General features: G+C 43.2%; 1 protein-coding gene across 3 annotated transcripts in view; it reads right to left on the minus strand.

The window, feature by feature from the left end:
• Window positions 1-18424, minus strand: part of CYSLTR2 (cysteinyl leukotriene receptor 2) — a 55919-nt gene extending 37495 nt beyond the window's left edge. For 2 of the 3 annotated variants that reach the window (XR_004422804.1, XM_033103826.1), the window contains exon 1: window positions 1594-1771. Coding sequence is in view for 1 of the 3 variants with exons in the window: in XM_033103826.1 (XP_032959717.1) it covers window positions 1594-1610 (17 nt within the window). In the remaining 2 variants the exon portion in view is untranslated. Of the gene's footprint in view, window positions 1-1593; window positions 1772-15282; window positions 15337-18347 lie in introns of those variants that run through there. The other variant, XR_004422805.1, reaches the window with a different exon arrangement.
• Between the last annotated feature and the right edge of the window lie 697 nt (window positions 18425-19121).

The raw sequence follows: 19121 nt of genomic DNA on the forward strand, positions 1-19121 counted from the left end.
GAAAAAGGTAAGCACAGGCTAACTGAGAGAACACTTGGGAAGCATAACTAACTCCCATGCATGCAGACTGTCATGCTGGAGACCCTGCTCGCTCCGCCATTTGTCGTGCGGGGTGGCCTGCAGGGTCTCTGGTCCTGCTCCCCACATAAGAACGCAGGGTGTGGCTAGGACAAAAAGGAACACCCACGGAGCCATAGTTAGGGCAGTCATACCACTATAGTCTCACTGGAGGCTGGATTCACACAATCCGCAACCTGCTGTCCGATTCTCTGCCTGCCAATCAACCGATTCACTAACCAACGCAGCCGTGGAAGTTCTATCAGTGGCCAACTGGCTAACTGGTTACAGCTGACAGCCATCCACCACCCGAGCCAGCACCTTTCCACATGAGGCTGAGAGCCTGGAAACGGCTCTCTGGGACTCTGTCCCCACACAGACTGTGCAAGCAACTACTACCAGAGCTGAGAGAGCAATAAGAAAGGACTATGCAAAACTTGTCTCCGACCCTGGCAAAAGTCACAAAGTATACAACTTCTCTGGAAGCTGACAATATTCTCTCCCTGATCAAACTCTAGCCAGGCTCCTGTGAGCCCTCTTCCCAACTAGGTTTCCACCTGGGCCTAATAAAACACTAACATCGTTCTTAATGGCTCAAGTCCACATCTCTAGGATGACCCTAACCTCCCCTTTTTAACATAGCCTGAGATAACTCAAGTCTGTCAAAAGAATTTACTCTTTGTTTGAACCAACACCTGAAGAAAGGGCCCCTGTCTACCAGCCTCTGTAAGAAGGTAGGAGGCTAACCCTCTGTAAGTGCCAGTTAGCAAACCCAGATGCATTTCACATAGACCAAGCTTCCCTTCCAACTTTTTGGAATTTTCTACTGAGCACCTTTTCATCCCCTCTTTCTCCCTTGAAAATGTCCTGTTACCTCCATAAAAATTGAAGTTGAGTTCAGTTCATGTTGGATTCTTTTCTCTATTGCAATAGTATATTATTGATTAAAATCTGTCCTTCTCACTTTAACTAGTGTCTGGCTTTATCTATGATAAAGCCCAGGTTTAAATGTAAATTTATTAGGCAGAGTTGTCATGCATAATGACATAATTCTTAATTTCTTCTTAGCTAGCCAAAGAGAAATATATGCTGAAGTAAGCACTTCTTATAGAACCTGTATAAATACTACAGAACAGCTCGAGACTGGGGTAGGGGTGGGGGAAACTTCCTCGATGTCTAGAAAAAAACAGGTAAATTCTGGGGGCCATCTTTTCATTATTTGGGTGTGATAGTCTAGGTCCCTGTTTTTCAGAGTCTATTATGAGAACTAATAACCATTTTTGTTCCTGGAAATTCCTGCTTCCTTGAATCTCATCCCCAAATTACTTAACACAAGCACAAATCCTCTAATAATTCCTCATATCTTCGTTCTGAGTTTCCCAAGGTGTGCATTCTCCCTTGGTACAACAAATCAATACACCCAACTTTGTTCCAATACAGGCATGTTTCTAATGGATGTGGACTAGAAGACACTGCGAGAATCCGCACAATAAAGAATAAAAGGGGTATGGTGAAACATTAGTTACATTAACCTACCCAAAGGGATGGTTCATAAATATATTTCTGATGCAGTATGGATGTTTTTCAATTCTCCTTCAGAGACCTATGTGAAGATGTAACTCAGAAAACATGGTTGGCTTGTAAATGATGTCAAAAAAAAAGAAAAGCTTTCTTTCTTTAATTCAGCATTTCCCGAAGTATCTTCCGTAGCATATGAGTTCCATACGATGTTCTCTGTAAAAGAAAAGACTTCCATGTTCAAATCAGCCTGAGAAACACAGCAAGTTCTACTATCCCTCCTTTTGGAGATTTATAATGCATGTTAAAGGCTCCATTAGGGGTCCTGCAGGGAAAAAGAAAGGCTGATTTATACATAGGATGCCTCTCTTTTTTGACCCTAAAAACTTTTTTTGCACATTAACACATTCTATTATCCCACAGGATTAATGTTCTACACAACTTTACTTGGGAAATGCTGATGTTATTATATAATCCATTGGGAAGATGATTTTGATAGAGGAGAAAGAGAACCCCTACCTAATGGGTCAGATCAACAAGCAAGTGTTCAAGTGTTTGGAGTCACAGAGTTCTAAGCACTTACTTTTGGGTGAATTTGCATTTTTGAGCACCCATTACTTCATTGGTGAAATGGAGATTGTATTAATTTCCTAGGCCTGCCTTAACAGAGTACTACAATTTGAGTGGCTTAAAACAACAGAAATTTATTCTCTCACCGTTCTGGAGGCTAGAAGTCTGAAATCAAGGTGTTAGCAGGGGCATGCTTCCTTCAAAGGCCCTAGGGAGGGAAGAATTTTCTTCTTGCCTCTTCTAATTTCTGGTGGTTACCAGCAATCTTGGTATTCCTTGGCTTGTGGAGGCATCACCCTAATCTTGACTCTATCACATGGTGTTTTCATTCTGTGTCTTCACATTGTCTTCCCAATATGTATTCGGTGTCACAATGTCTTCTCTTCTTAAAAGAACACCAGTTATTCAGCTTAGGGCTCATCTTAATCCAGTGTGACCTCCTCTTAACTTATTACATCTGCCAAGATGCTATTTCCAAATAAGGTCACATTTACCTTATTAGTTACCTGGGGTTAGGACTTGTATGTATCTTTTTGGGGATCATAATTCAACCCACAACAGGGACATACAACATCTATGCACTGAGTTGTAAGGATTAAATGAGAGAGAGTGTGTGTGTGTGTGTTTCACAAGAGTACGTGGTACTAGGTAAGTACCACTAGCTGCTTCACTCTCATGAATGAATGTAAGGATGCTCTAGCTTCAACATCCATCATTCCACTGTCCATGTGGATGAGTTGATGACAATTCTCTCATTCATATGAAGTGTACAAAGTAGATTCCTCTTTGTGTTTGTTGGAAAGCATACTCTGCAGAAGCATACTCTGCAGAAGCATACTCTCAGGTTATTCTGACGTGTTTATGATGAAAATCTCTCAAGAGAACTCCACTCGTTGGTTCTGAGTCTATCCCTACCAGGGAACCTTCTGATAACTCATCTTCTTAATTTCTGGAAGAGTGGACTGTGGATTGTGAACTGGAAGATTCCAACAAAGGGAAAGTAGAATCCCCCATTATAAAAGTACAAATCAGAATTCTGGGTTGAAAATTCATCCCGTGTGAGTTTAGTTTGTGTAAGTTGATTTCTTGAGGTCTATGAGCTGACTGACAAGATGAAATACCTCCTGTGCAGAACTGAGGGCCACATCCTATTTCTGAGATGGCCCCAGGCCTTGGTGCTAACTATAAGGATCTCTCTTTTTGATCTGGCTCAACAGTAAATCTGAGGTTTCTAGCTTGGGTTATAGGAAGCATGGTGAGGCCATTTGCTAGAATGAAGAGCACAGAACTCAGGAGACAGGTCAAGGCTGCAGATACAGTTCAGGGAGATGGTCACGAAGAGATTGGAAGTCTGTATGCCTGACTTGGGAAAGGGAAGATAGCAAAATAAGAGGCTTGGAGATAATGTTTTAACCAGTTTGATAGAGAGCTAAAGTTTCTATTCGTTGGCCAAGCGAGGACAGAAGGATCAAACCTCAAATCAGGAAGTACGGTGTTGAAGTGCTGGACGTCATACAGACAGCATGCACAAACCAGGACCATGAAGCAAACATGGAGTTGGATCAGATGTCACAGTTATGGGTCAGCTCTGGATGGGAAGAACACTGGAATCAGGGTTAACACTCAGAGCCTAGGGGATAGGAGACAAGGCAAGGAAACTAAGACTGGTATGTGACCAGCCAGAGGAATTTTCATGGAAGTGTTCCATTACAAACTGGTTTTTTGAAAAGGACAGAGACCTGTCCCTATGGCCATATAGAAACTCTTTAGTTTGAAAGATCCTGACTTTGGAGCCAGGATTCTGATAGCATCATAAGGAAAGCCTATATCTAAGAGGCCAGGGAAGGGTCTGAGTTAGTACAAATAGACTCGAAAGCAATCAAGTCCTTAAACTTTTTGACCGTGAGGAGCACCAATCCTCCCATCTCAAGACCAACAGGGCTTGTGAATTACAATGAGAAGGGCAGCCTAGGATGTGGCAAGCCTTCAGGGACACTGCCAGCTACAGATGCTGGGGCAAAGTCCCTTACCATAGGCAGAGCATGGACTCTAGCAGACAAGAAACCAGCAAAGAGAGATGGTAACAGGTGGTCCACCAGGGAGTTGAGGAATGTGAGGGGAAACAAAAATAGACCCTAGCAACAGGGACTCCTTGAGCAACTGGGGAGGAAGGCAGACCACATGGGGAGGTCAGTCTGCAGGAAGGAAGACCCTTTGCCGCCAAGCCACGGTGCAAGAAAAGGACTTTGGACCTGAGAGGAGGCCTGGCCAGTTCAGGCAAGCTCTGCATCCTAGAGGGCCCAAGTGCTGGAAAAATCCTTGGACACAGAGACTCAGACCCGGGGTGCCAAGACAGGGGTCCATTTCCCCCGGTGAGGCAAGGACTGAAACTCAGGAATAAGAGATGTGTCCAATTTTAGAATCAAGGCACAAGATCAAGGTCAAATCAACCCCAAAGGTAACACTACGTCCCAGAGTTACTTCAGTTCCTCTACCTGAGACTGGGATTGGTTCTGGGCCCCAGAAGGGGCTGCAGGGCAGTGGGAAGGGTTGATGACTATCAGACAGGTTGCAAGGAGAGGATAACTACACAGGCTGGGGCTTTGATTTCAAACAACACCTCCAAGACCATCTTAATCCCTGGAAATCTAAAGAAAGAAAATATACAAACATCCTCCCTAAAAGCCTCATTTAGCTAATAGCCACAGACCAAAAGCAGGACCAGCTCAGATACAAAATTTCATTTAGCTCAATATTTTCTCTTGAGAACCTTTAAAACATTTGGATTGTTCCTTCCTGCTAATATAAAATACATTTGACTACACCACATTGTAATCTTTCACTAGACTGTAAAAAAAAAAAAGAAAGAAAGAAAGAAAGAAAGAAAGAAAGAAAGAAAGAAAGAAAGAAAGAAAGAAAGAAAGAAAGAAAAGAAAAAGAAAAAAGAAAAAAACTTCCCTGCTAGATGTGGCTATAAAAACCGGCCAGACCAATTAAATATGTGAAGGAAAGGTGAGAAATATATGAACAGGTAAATTCAAGGGAAATTAGGAAATAAATTGACAGCATAATTTCCACTGCTTTAGAGGGAGAGTGTGCATGGCTTTTTGTACCGAAAGGGGGCTTGGAACAAATTAAGGCTTCATCTCCTACAGCTTTACTGGTAATAAAGTAACAAAGAAATAGTGAGAAGCAGCAGCAGATGGAGATTCCATATTTCATTTAGGAAGAACACCAAAGAGAGGTAATAGCTCACATTGTTGCTTACGCGATTTTCATGGTCATAGCAAAGCTTCAACTGTCCCACACCTCACAGAAGTTATTTTCCTTTATACTTAGGAAAATATACATTTGGATGCATGGACGGGGTGATGGTTAGCCCTCGTCACCGGGGCCCCCTCCCCCCCTCCCATCAGCACTGACAGGGAATGTGAGCCCACAGATGTGCTCACCTCCAGTTCTCAGATCTGGGCCTGGGACCTGTGCTCAGGACCTGAAGAGTGAGGCACTCAGACACACTGACACAGACATACCCAAGAGCAGCGAACGACGTGCTGCTAGACAACCAGCTGCCGCGACGCTGTGGTAAACTGCTGAGGAACAGATAACCTTCTGGAGAATCAAGGTTGGTACAGTCTGCACCATCTTTTTAAGGCCTTAGTGCACAGCAGTCCTGCGGGCGACAGCAGCAGCACCAAACCTGCCAGCGCCTCGTCAGAAGGAGAACTGGTAGACCTGCCATGCTGCAGCTTCCCTGACTGCTATTCAGTGACGTTCTGAGTCTTCTGTTTGGCCACTGTTGCCAGGCCTTCTAACCTCCACACTGAAAATCCTTCTGATAAATTGACATCAGTGCCCTTGTCTGTCTGATCTCATCAGCCACCCTCACTACCCCTCACTTTAAGCCCCCCAGCTTTGGCCAAAACTGCCTAAGGGCTCTGGGAAAGCATATTTCCTTTCTCAGCTCACCTCCATCTCCACCTCAAGCCACAGATGCTTGTTCATTCAACTTGGAGCAACAGCCAACCTGTGCTGCGTTTACTCTGTGGTAAGCACTCGGCAAAGCTCCTTTGTGTATTGTGTAAGGATTGACTCCATGAATCCTTAAATAGTCTTAGGTACTCTGAATTGGTCATTTCATAGATGAGAAAAGCCAAAGTACAGAGACATGGAATACTTCCTGTGCCTAAGTTTGCCTGTCAACTAGTGGTCGGATGGGCCTGAACCCAGTTGTCATCTCTCAATCACAAAACTGTCCTGTCTCTCTCTGAGCCGAATATACAGTTGACCCTTGAACAATGTGGGGGTTGGGATACTAAGTTTTAACCGCCCCCCACCAAACATCACTACTTTCATTAAGAGTAACTTACATTCACACTAAGGCATTTGGGTTTTATCCTGAGAGCAATGAGAGACCTTGGATTATCTCTCAATGCAAAGCAGCTTTGCATTGTACAGGGGTGATTCTAGCAGCAGACAGAGAGCAGTTTGGAAAGAGGCAAGCCTCAGTTCCAAGGGACTCATAGGGATACTCTTGTGATTGTTCAGGGCAGAGGGGTGGACATAGCTAGGTGGGATTGAGAGATATAAAGAAATGAGAGTTGTTGTTTGGAAGACAATGAGTTCAATTTGGAGGCATTTTAAACTTGAGATATTTATGAAACATGCAAATGGAACTGTCCCATTGCAGTCTAGAGCTGGGGAGGAGTGAGGGCAGCCTGATGCATTTCTGCGCCATCGGCACTTAATGATAACCAAAGTAGTGGGTGAGCTCATGCAGGGTGTGACAATAGAGAAGCCAAGAGTCAAGGACAGAACCTTGGGAAACATCAACAATTAAGGGACGTGCAAAGAGAACAGCAGCCTGGAAGGAAAGACTGTCCAACAGTAAGAGATGATGAATCAAAAACACAATGTCAAGGAAGCCAGTAGAAAGACTGCTTTAAGCAGGGAGGAGTCAGTGGGGATAAAAAGTATCAAGAGAGTTAGCAATATGACGGTTATCTGTGATCAAGGGGGTGGGGTGGAAGCCCAAGGACAGGAAACTGGTAAAGCAGCACAGTTTTGAAAGTGATCACAATGAGGGGGAGAGGACCTCTCAAGCCCTGCAGCTATGAAGGGTTTGTTGCTGGAGGAAGATCAGAGAGGGAGATGCCTGTCTTCTCTGGAGACACCTTGATTCTTACTCTCAGCCCATCTCCCTCAAGTGATTTCAACTTCTTCCTCTCTCTTCAAACCTCATACTCCTGAACGCGCTAGAGTAGAATGTACTCTGTACTTGAAGCCCAGTAAACCTGGTATGACTCCTGACCCACCCACTTTCTAGCTGTATAACCATTATTCTCTGAGGTTTAGCTTTCTCACCTTTAAAATGGGGTTAATTAAGACAGTCCCTTACGGTGGCTTTTAGTTATAAATGAAAGAATGTGCATATTATGCATAGCATGTGATCAACCAGATGTCCTGTCCTCTTCCACCTAACCGTAATCTATTCAAATTTCTATTTTTCATTGTCCTTTTATGCCTAAAGTCCCTAAATCACTGGGCTCACTGTTGTCACTTCTTTCTCATCTTCCTCGTCTTAATCTACAGCAATAGCTGCCCTGCCCCATCCCCACCACCTCAGAGACCCTCCTTTGAATCATACATTAGTAGGAGAAGGTCATGTGTTATTGCTCAGCAGCTGGGTCTCCTGCTCTTTCCTCAAGCTTCCTTCTTAGTCACTCCAGAATATCATCCTCGCATCTTGTTTGCAACCTCCACTCCTTCCCTGACTTTTGTGGCCCTGGGTACTTACGGTTTGCCGTTTCCTGACTGCTCAGCCCTTTCCAAGCCGCTGTCATTTCTTCGTCACCTTACTGTGGACACCCACTGGAGACCCACGATTGTCCTCAGCTCCTTCTCTCTCTAATACCCCAAGAACTCACCCACCATGTAACTTTACCACCATGTCTCTGCCTCAGACTCCCAGATATGTTTTTTACATAAGAAAATACCATATTTTCATCTTTTCATTTGTAAAGAATTTTCATCTCAGTTATCTCACTTGCTCCACTTGGATTTCTTTTGGGATAGACTTAGTTGGCATCATTATCTCAATTTTACAAATAAAGAAAAAAAATTTACAAATAAAGAAAAAAAACCAACAGAATTTAAGTGTTTTTTTGTTTGTTTTTTCTGAATTATACCTGAGCTATATTTCCACATTTCTAGTTGTCTACAGGATAAACTTATTTGGAGAGACTGTCTCTACCTGAAACCTTACCTAAATTTACACTGCTCCTCAAACCAATCCCACTCAGCTGGTATGTTTGTGCCCTCCCCTACCCCAACGTATACGTTGAAGCTCCAATATCCACGTGACTATATTTAGAGACAGGGCCTTTATGGAGGTAGTTAGGTTAAATGAGGTCATAGGGAGGGACCTTGATCCAATAGGATTGGTGTCCTTAGAAGAAAAAACACTCTCTGCCATGTGAAGGCACAGCAAGAAGATGGCCACCTACAAGCCAAGAGAAGAGGCCTCAGAATGAAACCTACCTTGCTGGCACCTTGACCTTAGACTTTCCAGCTTCCAGAACTATGAGAAATAGATCTCTGTTATTTAAGCCACCCAGTCTGTGGTACTTAGTTATGGAAGCCCATACAGACTAATGTAGCTGGTAACCAATTTGGAGATATTTTCTTCAGTTTTTCTCCTTCTTTTAAATCTCACATCCAATCAACTGGCAGAGTTCTCTCCATTGTATTTATGTGGTGTGCCTTGAATTCTATCCTTACTCTGCATGTGCAAAGTCACCATCCTCACCTTAGACTTCCTCAGCTGATGCTTAGAAACTGTTAGGATCTCCTGACCTGTATACCATGGGGAGAGTAAACCAATTAAAACATCATTTTTGTGTCATCATGAACCTATAATTACCTATCAGACCAAATGCAAATTCCTCAACCAGAAATATAAGACTTTTTACCACTTGTCCCAGCCATACCTGAATTCTTCTATATAAAATTCAGCACCGACTAGTGGAGCCATGCAGTGAGGTGACAGATGGCAGAAAGAGCACAGAGATCTGGGTTCTGGTCTGCCGCTTCCTAAACACAGGTGGCTTTGGCTAACACATCACTTAACTTCTTTGAGGAAGTGTATCTGTAAAATGAGGATAAGGATACCGCTCAACCCTATATCTGCAGAGGCCTCAGAGAGGAGCAAATGTAATAATAAATACGAAAGCACTTGGGAAGCTGTGTAGCTAGCATTATTGTTGTTTTACTGCTCCTCAACCCCAGGCAGCCCAGACCTGGATGTGTACTTCATCATGCATATTCCTCTGCCTTTCTCTCTGCTCTCTTCTGTCTCTGCCTTTCCTCTTCTTCCCAACCCACAAGGTGCCTCACTCATCAAGCCAAAACCTCTTCTTCAACATCTATGTTGCCTTCTGCACATCACCTCACCCAACTGACACTTCCCATGGGCCTCTCTCTTTTTCATCTTTCTGGCAGCAGTTGGGAATGAACCACTGCAGCCTAACATTAGTTCTTCATGCGCTTTGATAGATAGATTTGAGGCAGGCACATCACCTTGGCCTCTCCAGATGATGAGCTTTGCAGGAGGAACGGACAGTCCTTTATCGATTTTGCATCTCCTATTTTGCTGAGCACACACTGGGAGAACTCGGTAAACTCTTAATCACTAGACAAATGAGAGTTATTGTAGCAGGCGCACAAAGTGTGTGTCCGACGTGGAATCACAGGATTTTACAGACTCATTAGGCCACTCCTTTTCCTCCTCACTTATGTCTCTGTCTGCCCGCTGTGTCTTGCTGTGGGGGGTTCCTGTTCTCCACAGTAAGAGGCGTCTGCTTTAATAACTCACCCTGCGATTCACAACTCCCCCACAACAGTGCTCTTCGTTTTACCTAACAACTTTCGAGCACAACTTGGATTTTAGCTCCCAGAGCTACTGCATATTATGGAATGCCAAATAAGACATTCTTTTTAAGGTTCATAGAAATTATCACAGATGGGAGTTGGTATAAGGTCATAGACCCACTTACAAACTTGGGAGTCTTGGGCAAGTGACTTATCTTCTCTGGGCCTCAGTTTCCTTATCTGTAAATGGCATAATGAATGTATCTTACAACATAAGCAGTCAATGACGTGAACTGTTATGATTAAACCCCAAATGTTGGGATTAGAGAAATTAAAGAGGTGAAAAGGATCTCAGGGCATCAGTAAAAATATAAAAGCAAGGGCTGAGAGATGATTCCATAACCAGAAAAAAAAAAATGGTGAGAGGCAGGACAGTGAAGCAAGGGAGCAGCACCAGAGCAGCAGGTAGGAGCACAGACGCTGGCTCTGAGCCTGGGTTCCTGCACTCACTAGCTCTGTGACCTGGGGCAGCTGACTTTACCTCTCTGTGCCTCCGGTCCTTATCAGTAAAATGCAGATAATGATAATAGTCTCTACTTCACAGGTTGTTGTGAGGATTGAGTGAGATGACACAGGAATGGTACTGAGACCAGGACAGGACCAGCGAAAGCGCCCTGTATTAGCTGCTGTTCTTATTGCAAAAGCTCACTTACCTCCTCAAAGTTGGCAGAGAGGATACGATCCTCTGGATTGGAAGCTTCTACATGTTTGACCCTCAAAATCCCTGAGGTCCCAGACTGTTGAGCTAATACGCCCCCTTCCACCCCAAAACAAGCAAGTATCAGTGGAGGTCTAGTTCTTGAAATCCAACACTGCTAGCTCAGCCCTTAGCTCCAAATGTCATGGGAGAAACACGCATCTTTGCAAACTTTTCTGGCCTCCTGGGAACAGTCTTACACTTTCAGAATTTTTTCAAAGGGATAAAGTGAATTAAGTTCTTGGAGATCAAAACAGAAATAAAGACGAAAAGAATTGACATCACAATATCTTTTGAATGAGGAACTGAGCTGCTCTCCAGGCTTCCCAAATAAATGGGGGCAGGGGAGTGAACCCCATAGGGCCCCATTTCCATGGAGTCAGCACTTCGGATCATCCTGTGGCTTCGATCTCTCCTCCACGCTATCTCCCCCAAAGTTCCTCAAAGTGCCCCAAAGTCCAAGTCACTTGATGAACCACCAAGGTACTGCCCCTCTGTCTTCTGAATATCATTTACTTTCCCATGCCTCATAATTGTGAGGTCAGCAGCGCGGGCCCGTTGGTGAAAGGGATACTTGGAGATCCCTTAAGCAGCAGGCGTTGACTAGCATGTATGGCTCTGGAAGTTCCCGGAGGGAATTCTCCAATCCACTGTCTCTGTACTACCAAGGTTCTTTTCAACAACACTGGGGCCCAGAGGGATTTCTGAGCCAGAGTGCTGGGGCCTGCTAACTTACCCTGCAGGATGACTGAAGTTTCCCCTCTGGGATCTATGCAGAGTTTTATTGTCTCATTTTTGTCTTCTGAGTAGGACTCCACGTTTGGAAGCTGCAAAGTGTTTTGGGCCCTCTTCCCAGATCCCAGTCCCACGTTGCCTGACTTAGTCTGGAGCTCAACAGACAGAAAATTCAGTGTGTTGCTCATAGGATTACCACGGGATCCTGGAATAACTTGGAGCCCCTAAGGAACATCTTTGGAACCAGTCTGTTTTCCATCGGGGGAAAACCTGTGTAAGATCTTATAGCAAGGGTGGGAAGGCTTTAACCAATTGTAACAACAGGCAGAGGATCCCTGTGGGAGACCAAGTGCACTGGGCAGTTTCTCCCTTGTAATGGCCTAATATAATTGGCGTCTTTTACAAGCGAACTTTCCAGCCCCCCTTCACCATCTCTCCTCAGATTCCTCAGGAATCCACCATCATAGAGCCAGTAGGAAGGGGGATATTGGTGATTGATTTATCTCTCTGACCTGCCTCCTGACTAAATTCCAGAATGGTCAGAGAAAGTCCAGAAATCCCCAAAATAACTTCTGAATTTCATTAACTTGATTTTCTATTTTAGTTCTAAAGACAAGACATGTCCTATGATATTAAGTTTTCTAATTAGAATATTTTCTTGAAATTACTGTAGTTGTGTTGTCAACTTTTCAGTAATTTCTCCCAGCTGCCAATCCACACGTGCCCTTCAGCTTGCGTCCGCCTCTTTCTGCTTCTAGCACTTTCCCTATCTCCTGAGAGCCCATGGGAGCCAACAGAGTCTTTCTTGCCTGGACTCTGCTGAAGGCTCCTGGGTCTTCTTGAAATATTGTCCAGTTTGAAGGTAAGGCTGGCATGCAGCACACACCAGCTGGGGCCTCCTTTCACTAAAAGAAGAACTTTGCTCAGACCACAGAACGTGTGGTAAAATGACATCCACCACCACAAACGTTCATGGACAGATGAAAAAAGAGGCACCTCCACAAAATGTGTGTTGCCAGAGCTTCCTTTAGGGGAAAGATCTGCTTGGGTAAAAATTGATAATTTGGAAAGTTCTGGTGTGGCCAAAATGTCAGACCCGTTAAGTATCAGTGTTGGACTGATGGTTTAGCAATAGTTGTCTTATTTCTATCCTTCTCTGACAAGATTTTCCCCTCTGTTTGCTTGATTGGGCAGTTGGCACATTCTCCTCTGAAGTTCCTTTCCTGAGAATTCCTCTGTGCAAAAAGGTGCCTATGGTTATGGACACATTTGGAGGTAACCACCCCTTAAAATTGGAGTCGTTTCACAATTTGATTCTTTCTTCTGCTATTTTGAGGGGACAAATTCTCCCAGAGGACAACATCCCCAGGGACATCACAGAAGCTGAACCCTAAGAGGAGGTTAGCATCCGAGCACATGAGGGAGTCTCTCCACCTCCAAGAGCAAGGCACATGGCATTGTCTCTTCCCACCTCAGTCTTTGCAAAATCCCCTTGTTTCATTCTCTAATATTCTCCAAAAGCTAGCTTTCCTTCCATGTTTATCCTGATCACTAACACTTAGCCACTACCATAAACAAACAAAGGCATATTCAACACAAAGAAAATTTTTACTACTATGTAAGAAGAGCTCAGAGCTCCTAGAAGATATGACTTCATTTTTAAAAGTATTATTTTGACTAAGTGCTGTCTTCTCTCTGGCTCTCACAACTTTCCTCAGCTCTTTCTTATTAATAGGACATATGAGCCTATGATACTGATTATGAATTTAATTTTATAAAACTATCTCCACAAATTTTTGTCATTTTTCTAGTGCACTTTCTCAGTGTATTAAGGAAGATCAGAGGTATCTATTATTAGTCCAGTTGCTGATCTAAGACCACAGAATCATTCTGCATTTGAGTCTCTGATTCCCAAGTCTTCTGATTTCAAAGGCAGAAAAAAGACAGAAGCTCAGCAAATGTTATCTCAGAGGCCGGTTGCACAACTCGTTCCAATAATGTCCTAGAGATTGTGTCAGCATAAGGATTCTCTCCGTCCACAATCAAAGTGACTAAATGACATGACTCAGGGGCTCGCTTAAAGCCAACTTATTCAAATTAAAACTCCTTCTCTCTTCCCTCCCACCTAGGCATTTCCACTGTTAAATACACTTCCTAGAACAAAGGAATTATTTACAAAGGTAGCTTGTTAAACATCATATGTTTCCTGGAATGATATAGAAGCATTGTAGTACCATGGATCCAAAGAGGATCCAAATCCTGGCTCTACCTCTTGCCACCTGTGTGAGCATCCGCAAGTACTCACCTTCTCGGAGGTATTGAGAGGACCAGAGGAGGCGACACATGTGAAAGCCTCCTACACAACTTCACTGAGCCTGGCACATTATGCATCCAATGCATTATCATTCCTGTTGCAACCCTCTCTTTTGTCAAGGGAAGGAATGCCTAAGCACTTTTTAGAATGCTGGGTATAGAATACCTGCATAAGATAGTAAGAAATAAATAGATAAGGAGAGATGTTTTCATATGTCTGGAAATTTTGAAAATCAGGGGAAATGCCCTAGGCAGCTGCCAGTAGCCTGGGGGCAGTGGGTATCTGTTCCTAAAGAAGAGAAGGCAAGGAACAAAAGCAAGCTGCCAGCTTTCCTCTTCTCCCAGCCCATCCTGCAGTCCTGTGACTCCTTTGAGGAAGACCTGGCCTCATTACCCATCTGTCTCCACCAGCCCCTCCTTCCATCGTAGGGGCCAGCTTAGGGCCGTCCTAGCACAGCTGTCGTCTCTAACGTGGATGACAGAGGGCAGTTTCTTGAGTGGCTCTCAGCCTCCACTCTTGCTATTTGCAATCCATTCTCCACACAGTGGCCAGAGTGACCTTTCCAAAATGCATATCTTACCATGTTACTCTTCTGCTTAAAACCCATCAACACTTCAGAGTGAAGTTCAGCTCCAGGCTTTTCACATTTTGGATCTTGTCATCCAGCATCTTCTCTCCCTACCACTCCCTTCAGTAAAATCTACTCCAGCCCCACTGAACTGAACTTCATAGAGTGCCTTAAACACACCTGGCTCTCTCTTGCCTATTCACTCTGAGCTCCAGCTCATCACCTGGCTATCGCTTACCAAACCTCAATTTCTGTCTAGATATCACTCCTAGAAAAAGGCTTTTCTGACCCCTCCAGTTTTGGCTGGTTGCTGCTCCCCCTGCCCCTGCAGCCTCATGGGTTTCCTGTCCTTGCTCCAACCCCATATGGCAGAAACCAGCTCCTGTCTATGCCCACCCAGCAGACTGTTCGTGCACTGACAGCAAGAATGGAGTCTCACTTGACCACTGCTGTATCCCCAGGCCCTAGCACAACTTGTGGCTCAAATAAGTGACCAATAAGTGAGCTAATGAAGCTATTATCTACCTCCCTCATTAATGTCTCATAATAAATCTCTTCAATGGGGAGGATTCCCAATGGTCTTTTTCAACAAAATGATGTTAGCGCATTTTCCCTCACAAAACTGTCTGTCTCTGAAATTCAAATCTAAGATCTGAGGACCGCAATACACAGAGGCAAGGGATTCAAACAGTGCTTTATCTTGACATTGTAGCAAGTGTCACTACTTGTAGCTCTAAAGGTTGCAAATTGTCTTTTTGACTTCATGCCAACAAGTTCCTGGTGGGGATTTGTGTCTGCTACTGCTAACAAGAGGAGACGGCTTCAAATCTCTCAGAGAATTTATAAGAGAGCAAAGTTATTGTTAAGGTAAGACTCAAAAAGAAATCAGCTTACCTTAGGGAATCTGTAATGCCTCCAAGTCTTCTGTAGGTAATCGTGTTTTCTGCACTAGAGGTGAAAACAAGGTAAAAATACTCTATAGCTTCATGGCACATTTATATGGGAAGTAGTTGTTTTGTTTTGGTTTTTAATTCATGGTAAAGTACAGTAGAGCTAATAACCATGGACTGGATCCTTTTCAATTCTCCCAGCTTAAGTAATCTTTAAACTTCCAAAGCAAATAGGCTGCCCTCCTGCCCTCTCCCTCCTCTCTCTTCCTCTCCCTTTCCCTCCCCCAGTCTGTCTTCCCCTTCCCTCCCTCTCTTTCTTCTTGTTCTTCCACTGATCTGCTTCCCCTGTTCTTGAAACCTCTCCTTTAAACACTAAAGATGCAAAAACCTTTGGGACGTGACCCTTGCTTTTCCCAAGGAGACTTCCAACTTTGGGATTCTTTGGCTCCAACTCATTGCTCAGGACCCCACTACTTTCTTTGTCAACCCATACGGCCCCACATTATCAGTCCGATAGGAGAAGTTTTCCTTTAAATATTGTCAAAGATGGTACCATTTTCTCCATGGGTCAGTTAGTATAAAGAGGTTAACAGAGATAAACATGAGCTGTTAACTAAAGTCCACATTCATTGGTGAATTAATTTATTTACACCTATTTATTCTTTTTAAAATCATTTTTATTTTTTGATTACAGTTGACATTCAATATTATTTTATATTAATTTCAGGTGTACAGCATAGTGGTTAGACATTTATATAATTTAAGAAGTGATGACCCTGACTAGTCTAGTACCCACCTGGCATTATACATAGTTATTGCCATCTTATTGACTGTATTCCCTTTGTGTACTTTACTTTCCTATTTATTTATTTATTTATTTATTTATTTATTTATTTATTTATTTATTTTATCAGGGAAGGAGAAAAGGACTTTATAGGGGAACAGTGTATACTTCCAGGCCTTTTTCCCAAGTCAAGTTGTTATCCTTTCAATCTTAGTCGTGGAGGGTGCCGTTCAGCTTCAAGTTGTTCTTTCAGTCTTAGTTGTGTGCAGCTCAGCTCCAGGTCCGGTTGCCGTTGCTAGTTGCAGGGGGCGCAGCCCACCATCCCTTGTGGGACTTGAGGAATTGAACTGGCAACCTTGTGGTTGAGAGCCAGTGCTCCAGCCAGCTGAGCCATCCGGGAGCTCAGCAGCAGCTCAGCTCAAGGTGCCGTGTTCAATCTTAGTTGCAGGGGGCGGAACCCACCATCCCTTGGGGGACTCAAAGGAGTTGAACCGGCAACCTTGTGGTTGAGAGCCCACTGGCCCATGTGGGAATCAAACCGGCAGCCTTCACAGTTAGGAGCACAGAGCTCCAACCTCCTGAGCCACTGGGCCGGCCCTTCCCATCTATTCTTAATGGACCCCATGTACTGGGTTTCCTGTGAGGACGCCATCCTGAAGCATTCTTGGTCCGGTCGAAGGATGAGACCCTCACATAAGTAACTCCAGTACAAAGAAGGCAGTGGTCAGCACCCCGAGAAAAGCATAGAGACAGTGCTGAGAGTTCTGACAGGGATTTGCTATGACTCTATAGCAAAGCCAAGCAACCCAGGCAAATGCTTGCCTTTCTCTGCATTGTCCAGCTTGGCTGCTGCATTAACCAGAGCTCACTGGGTTAACAAGCCAAGCTCCTGTTAGGCTTTCATCTTCCAGGCTTAGCCTCGGGTGGCCTAGCATGCCTTAGATGTCTGGTGTGCAAAACAAACTAGAAAAGCAAGAGGAGTCCCCGAGCCAGGAATACACATGAGATTCCAAATATGCCCAAGCTGCTCCCGACACAAAGCAATGAGTACGCTACAAAAGCATAACATCTTTCTTCCAGAACGGTTGTTGCTTAGATAGTGGGAGTACCCCACGGGACCTTGGGTGGGTAGGAGGCAGAATACTAACAGATGCTGGGCTTAATTTTGATACATTTAGAACATTCTGAAGCCTCAATATCTCTCACTTTTAACCATCAATGCACTGAAAACAAATCCATTTGTTTAAAGCATTAGTAAATTGAAACTCTCAAGTATATTCTCATCTCAAGAGTTTATGTGGTTGAGGTGGATGATAGAAATTTCTAGAAGGCTTCTGTTTCCCACAAGTTACTTTTGCATTGTTAATACCGTATTGAAAGGGAGATTTGGGTGGCTTGCCTGAAATTGTACCTCTTTCCTTTAATATGTATTATTCTCAGGTGTGTGTCAGAGACAGAAAAATATTTTAAATGACGTAGGTAAACTGTTATTATGCTGGCTGCCTATTAGAACCACCTAAAATTTTCACAAAAAAGAAAAGCAAAAAACTACTGCAGATGACTGCCTTATCTTCACAAGTTAAGTTTCAAATTTCCTGGGGGTAATTTTCTAATCTCCTCAGGATCAGGTAAAGTTGAGAACCACTGATCCGAAAGGGGGAATAAACAGATTATAAACATATGCTCTCACACACTCTTTCCCTTCACCAACTGTACCTCTGAGTAAAACAAATGAAATCTACATTTTCAAATTTAACCTCCTCTCACCCAAAATAAGACCCTGAATGGAAAAAATACATCTTACATAATAAAATGACCCAGTCTATGAAAAATAAGAAAGATGTCATATGGCCAAAAATAAGGGTATAGTAAATTACAGTAAATCTCCTCAATGCAATATTATCCAGCAATTTTTCATCTCAATTATGAAGAATTTATAGCCATGTGAAAAAAAATTATGCTCTAATGGAAAAAATAAGTATAAATATATCCATACTATATGACAACAACTGTGAAAGTCAAACTAAAGTTATAGACAGACACACAAAAAAGAATGGAAAGAAATACCCCCAAAATGTCAATAAAGGCGATCTCAGTCATGGTTTTTTGCTTCCTTTTACTGTTTTGTACTTTCCTAATATTTTTCTACTATGTATATGGTAGAAATAAATTTATAGTCAAACAAAAATAATTTACTTTTCAAAAACTATTCTTCTATGTATGAAGTGATAAAGGAGGCATAATTCTCAACAGTGAATTAACAAAGCAAAGATAAAAATGTTCACCTGAAGTTTTCTTTCTTTGAGATGCCTTGGCTTCTGCTCTTCTAGCTCTCCTGCCTCCCTCCTCCAAGTACTCAGCTTGCTTATTTAAAAGAAAAGCGAAACAGCAAATTGTATTTCATGAACGCTGTCAGCCAATAGCAAGAAAATAAGGAAGTTTTTGGTCACTGGGTCATCTGTGCTTTATATAACTTGGTGTGGGTGTTGGTGTAGGCCTCCTTCTCAAGAAGGGGAAAGATTTCCAGTTAGGAACTACATTTAAAAGGAAGAAACCTGGATTAACCCTTATGCTGTAAATGACTTTTTATCAGCATCTTTCACAACAAATCAAAGGGATGGGATGGGCTAGACTCAGGGAGCTTAAGTAGCTTTTAGTTCTCCTAACTGCTTTTTTGTTTCCATGACAACAATAACATCAACACTTTAGAGCCTTAAGCAACAGCCCTTTAGATATGTTTAGAGCACTTCGCATCTCTCCCTTGCTTTTTCAATTTACTTGCACTCAGACGGAGGCCTTACCCATTCTGCTGAAATGCTGTCAAAGGTTACTAATGACCGTCTCATTGCTCATGTAAAAGGTTCTTTCTCAGTCCTCATCTGCCTTCTTCAAGTTGTTACACAGTTAACTAGTGCCACTTCCTTGAAATTTTCTCCTCCATGTTTCTCTGACTTTCCTGAATTTTTTCTACCCCTTGGGTTATTTCCCATTTGTCTCTTCTTCCATCCCTTTTCTAAATGTGAGCTTTCCCTCAAAGTCTGTCTTCTAATCTCTTCTCA

This window comes from Rhinolophus ferrumequinum, chromosome 4, assembly GCF_004115265.2.
Source record: "Rhinolophus ferrumequinum isolate MPI-CBG mRhiFer1 chromosome 4, mRhiFer1_v1.p, whole genome shotgun sequence".
Lineage (NCBI taxonomy): Eukaryota > Metazoa > Chordata > Mammalia > Chiroptera > Rhinolophidae > Rhinolophus > Rhinolophus ferrumequinum.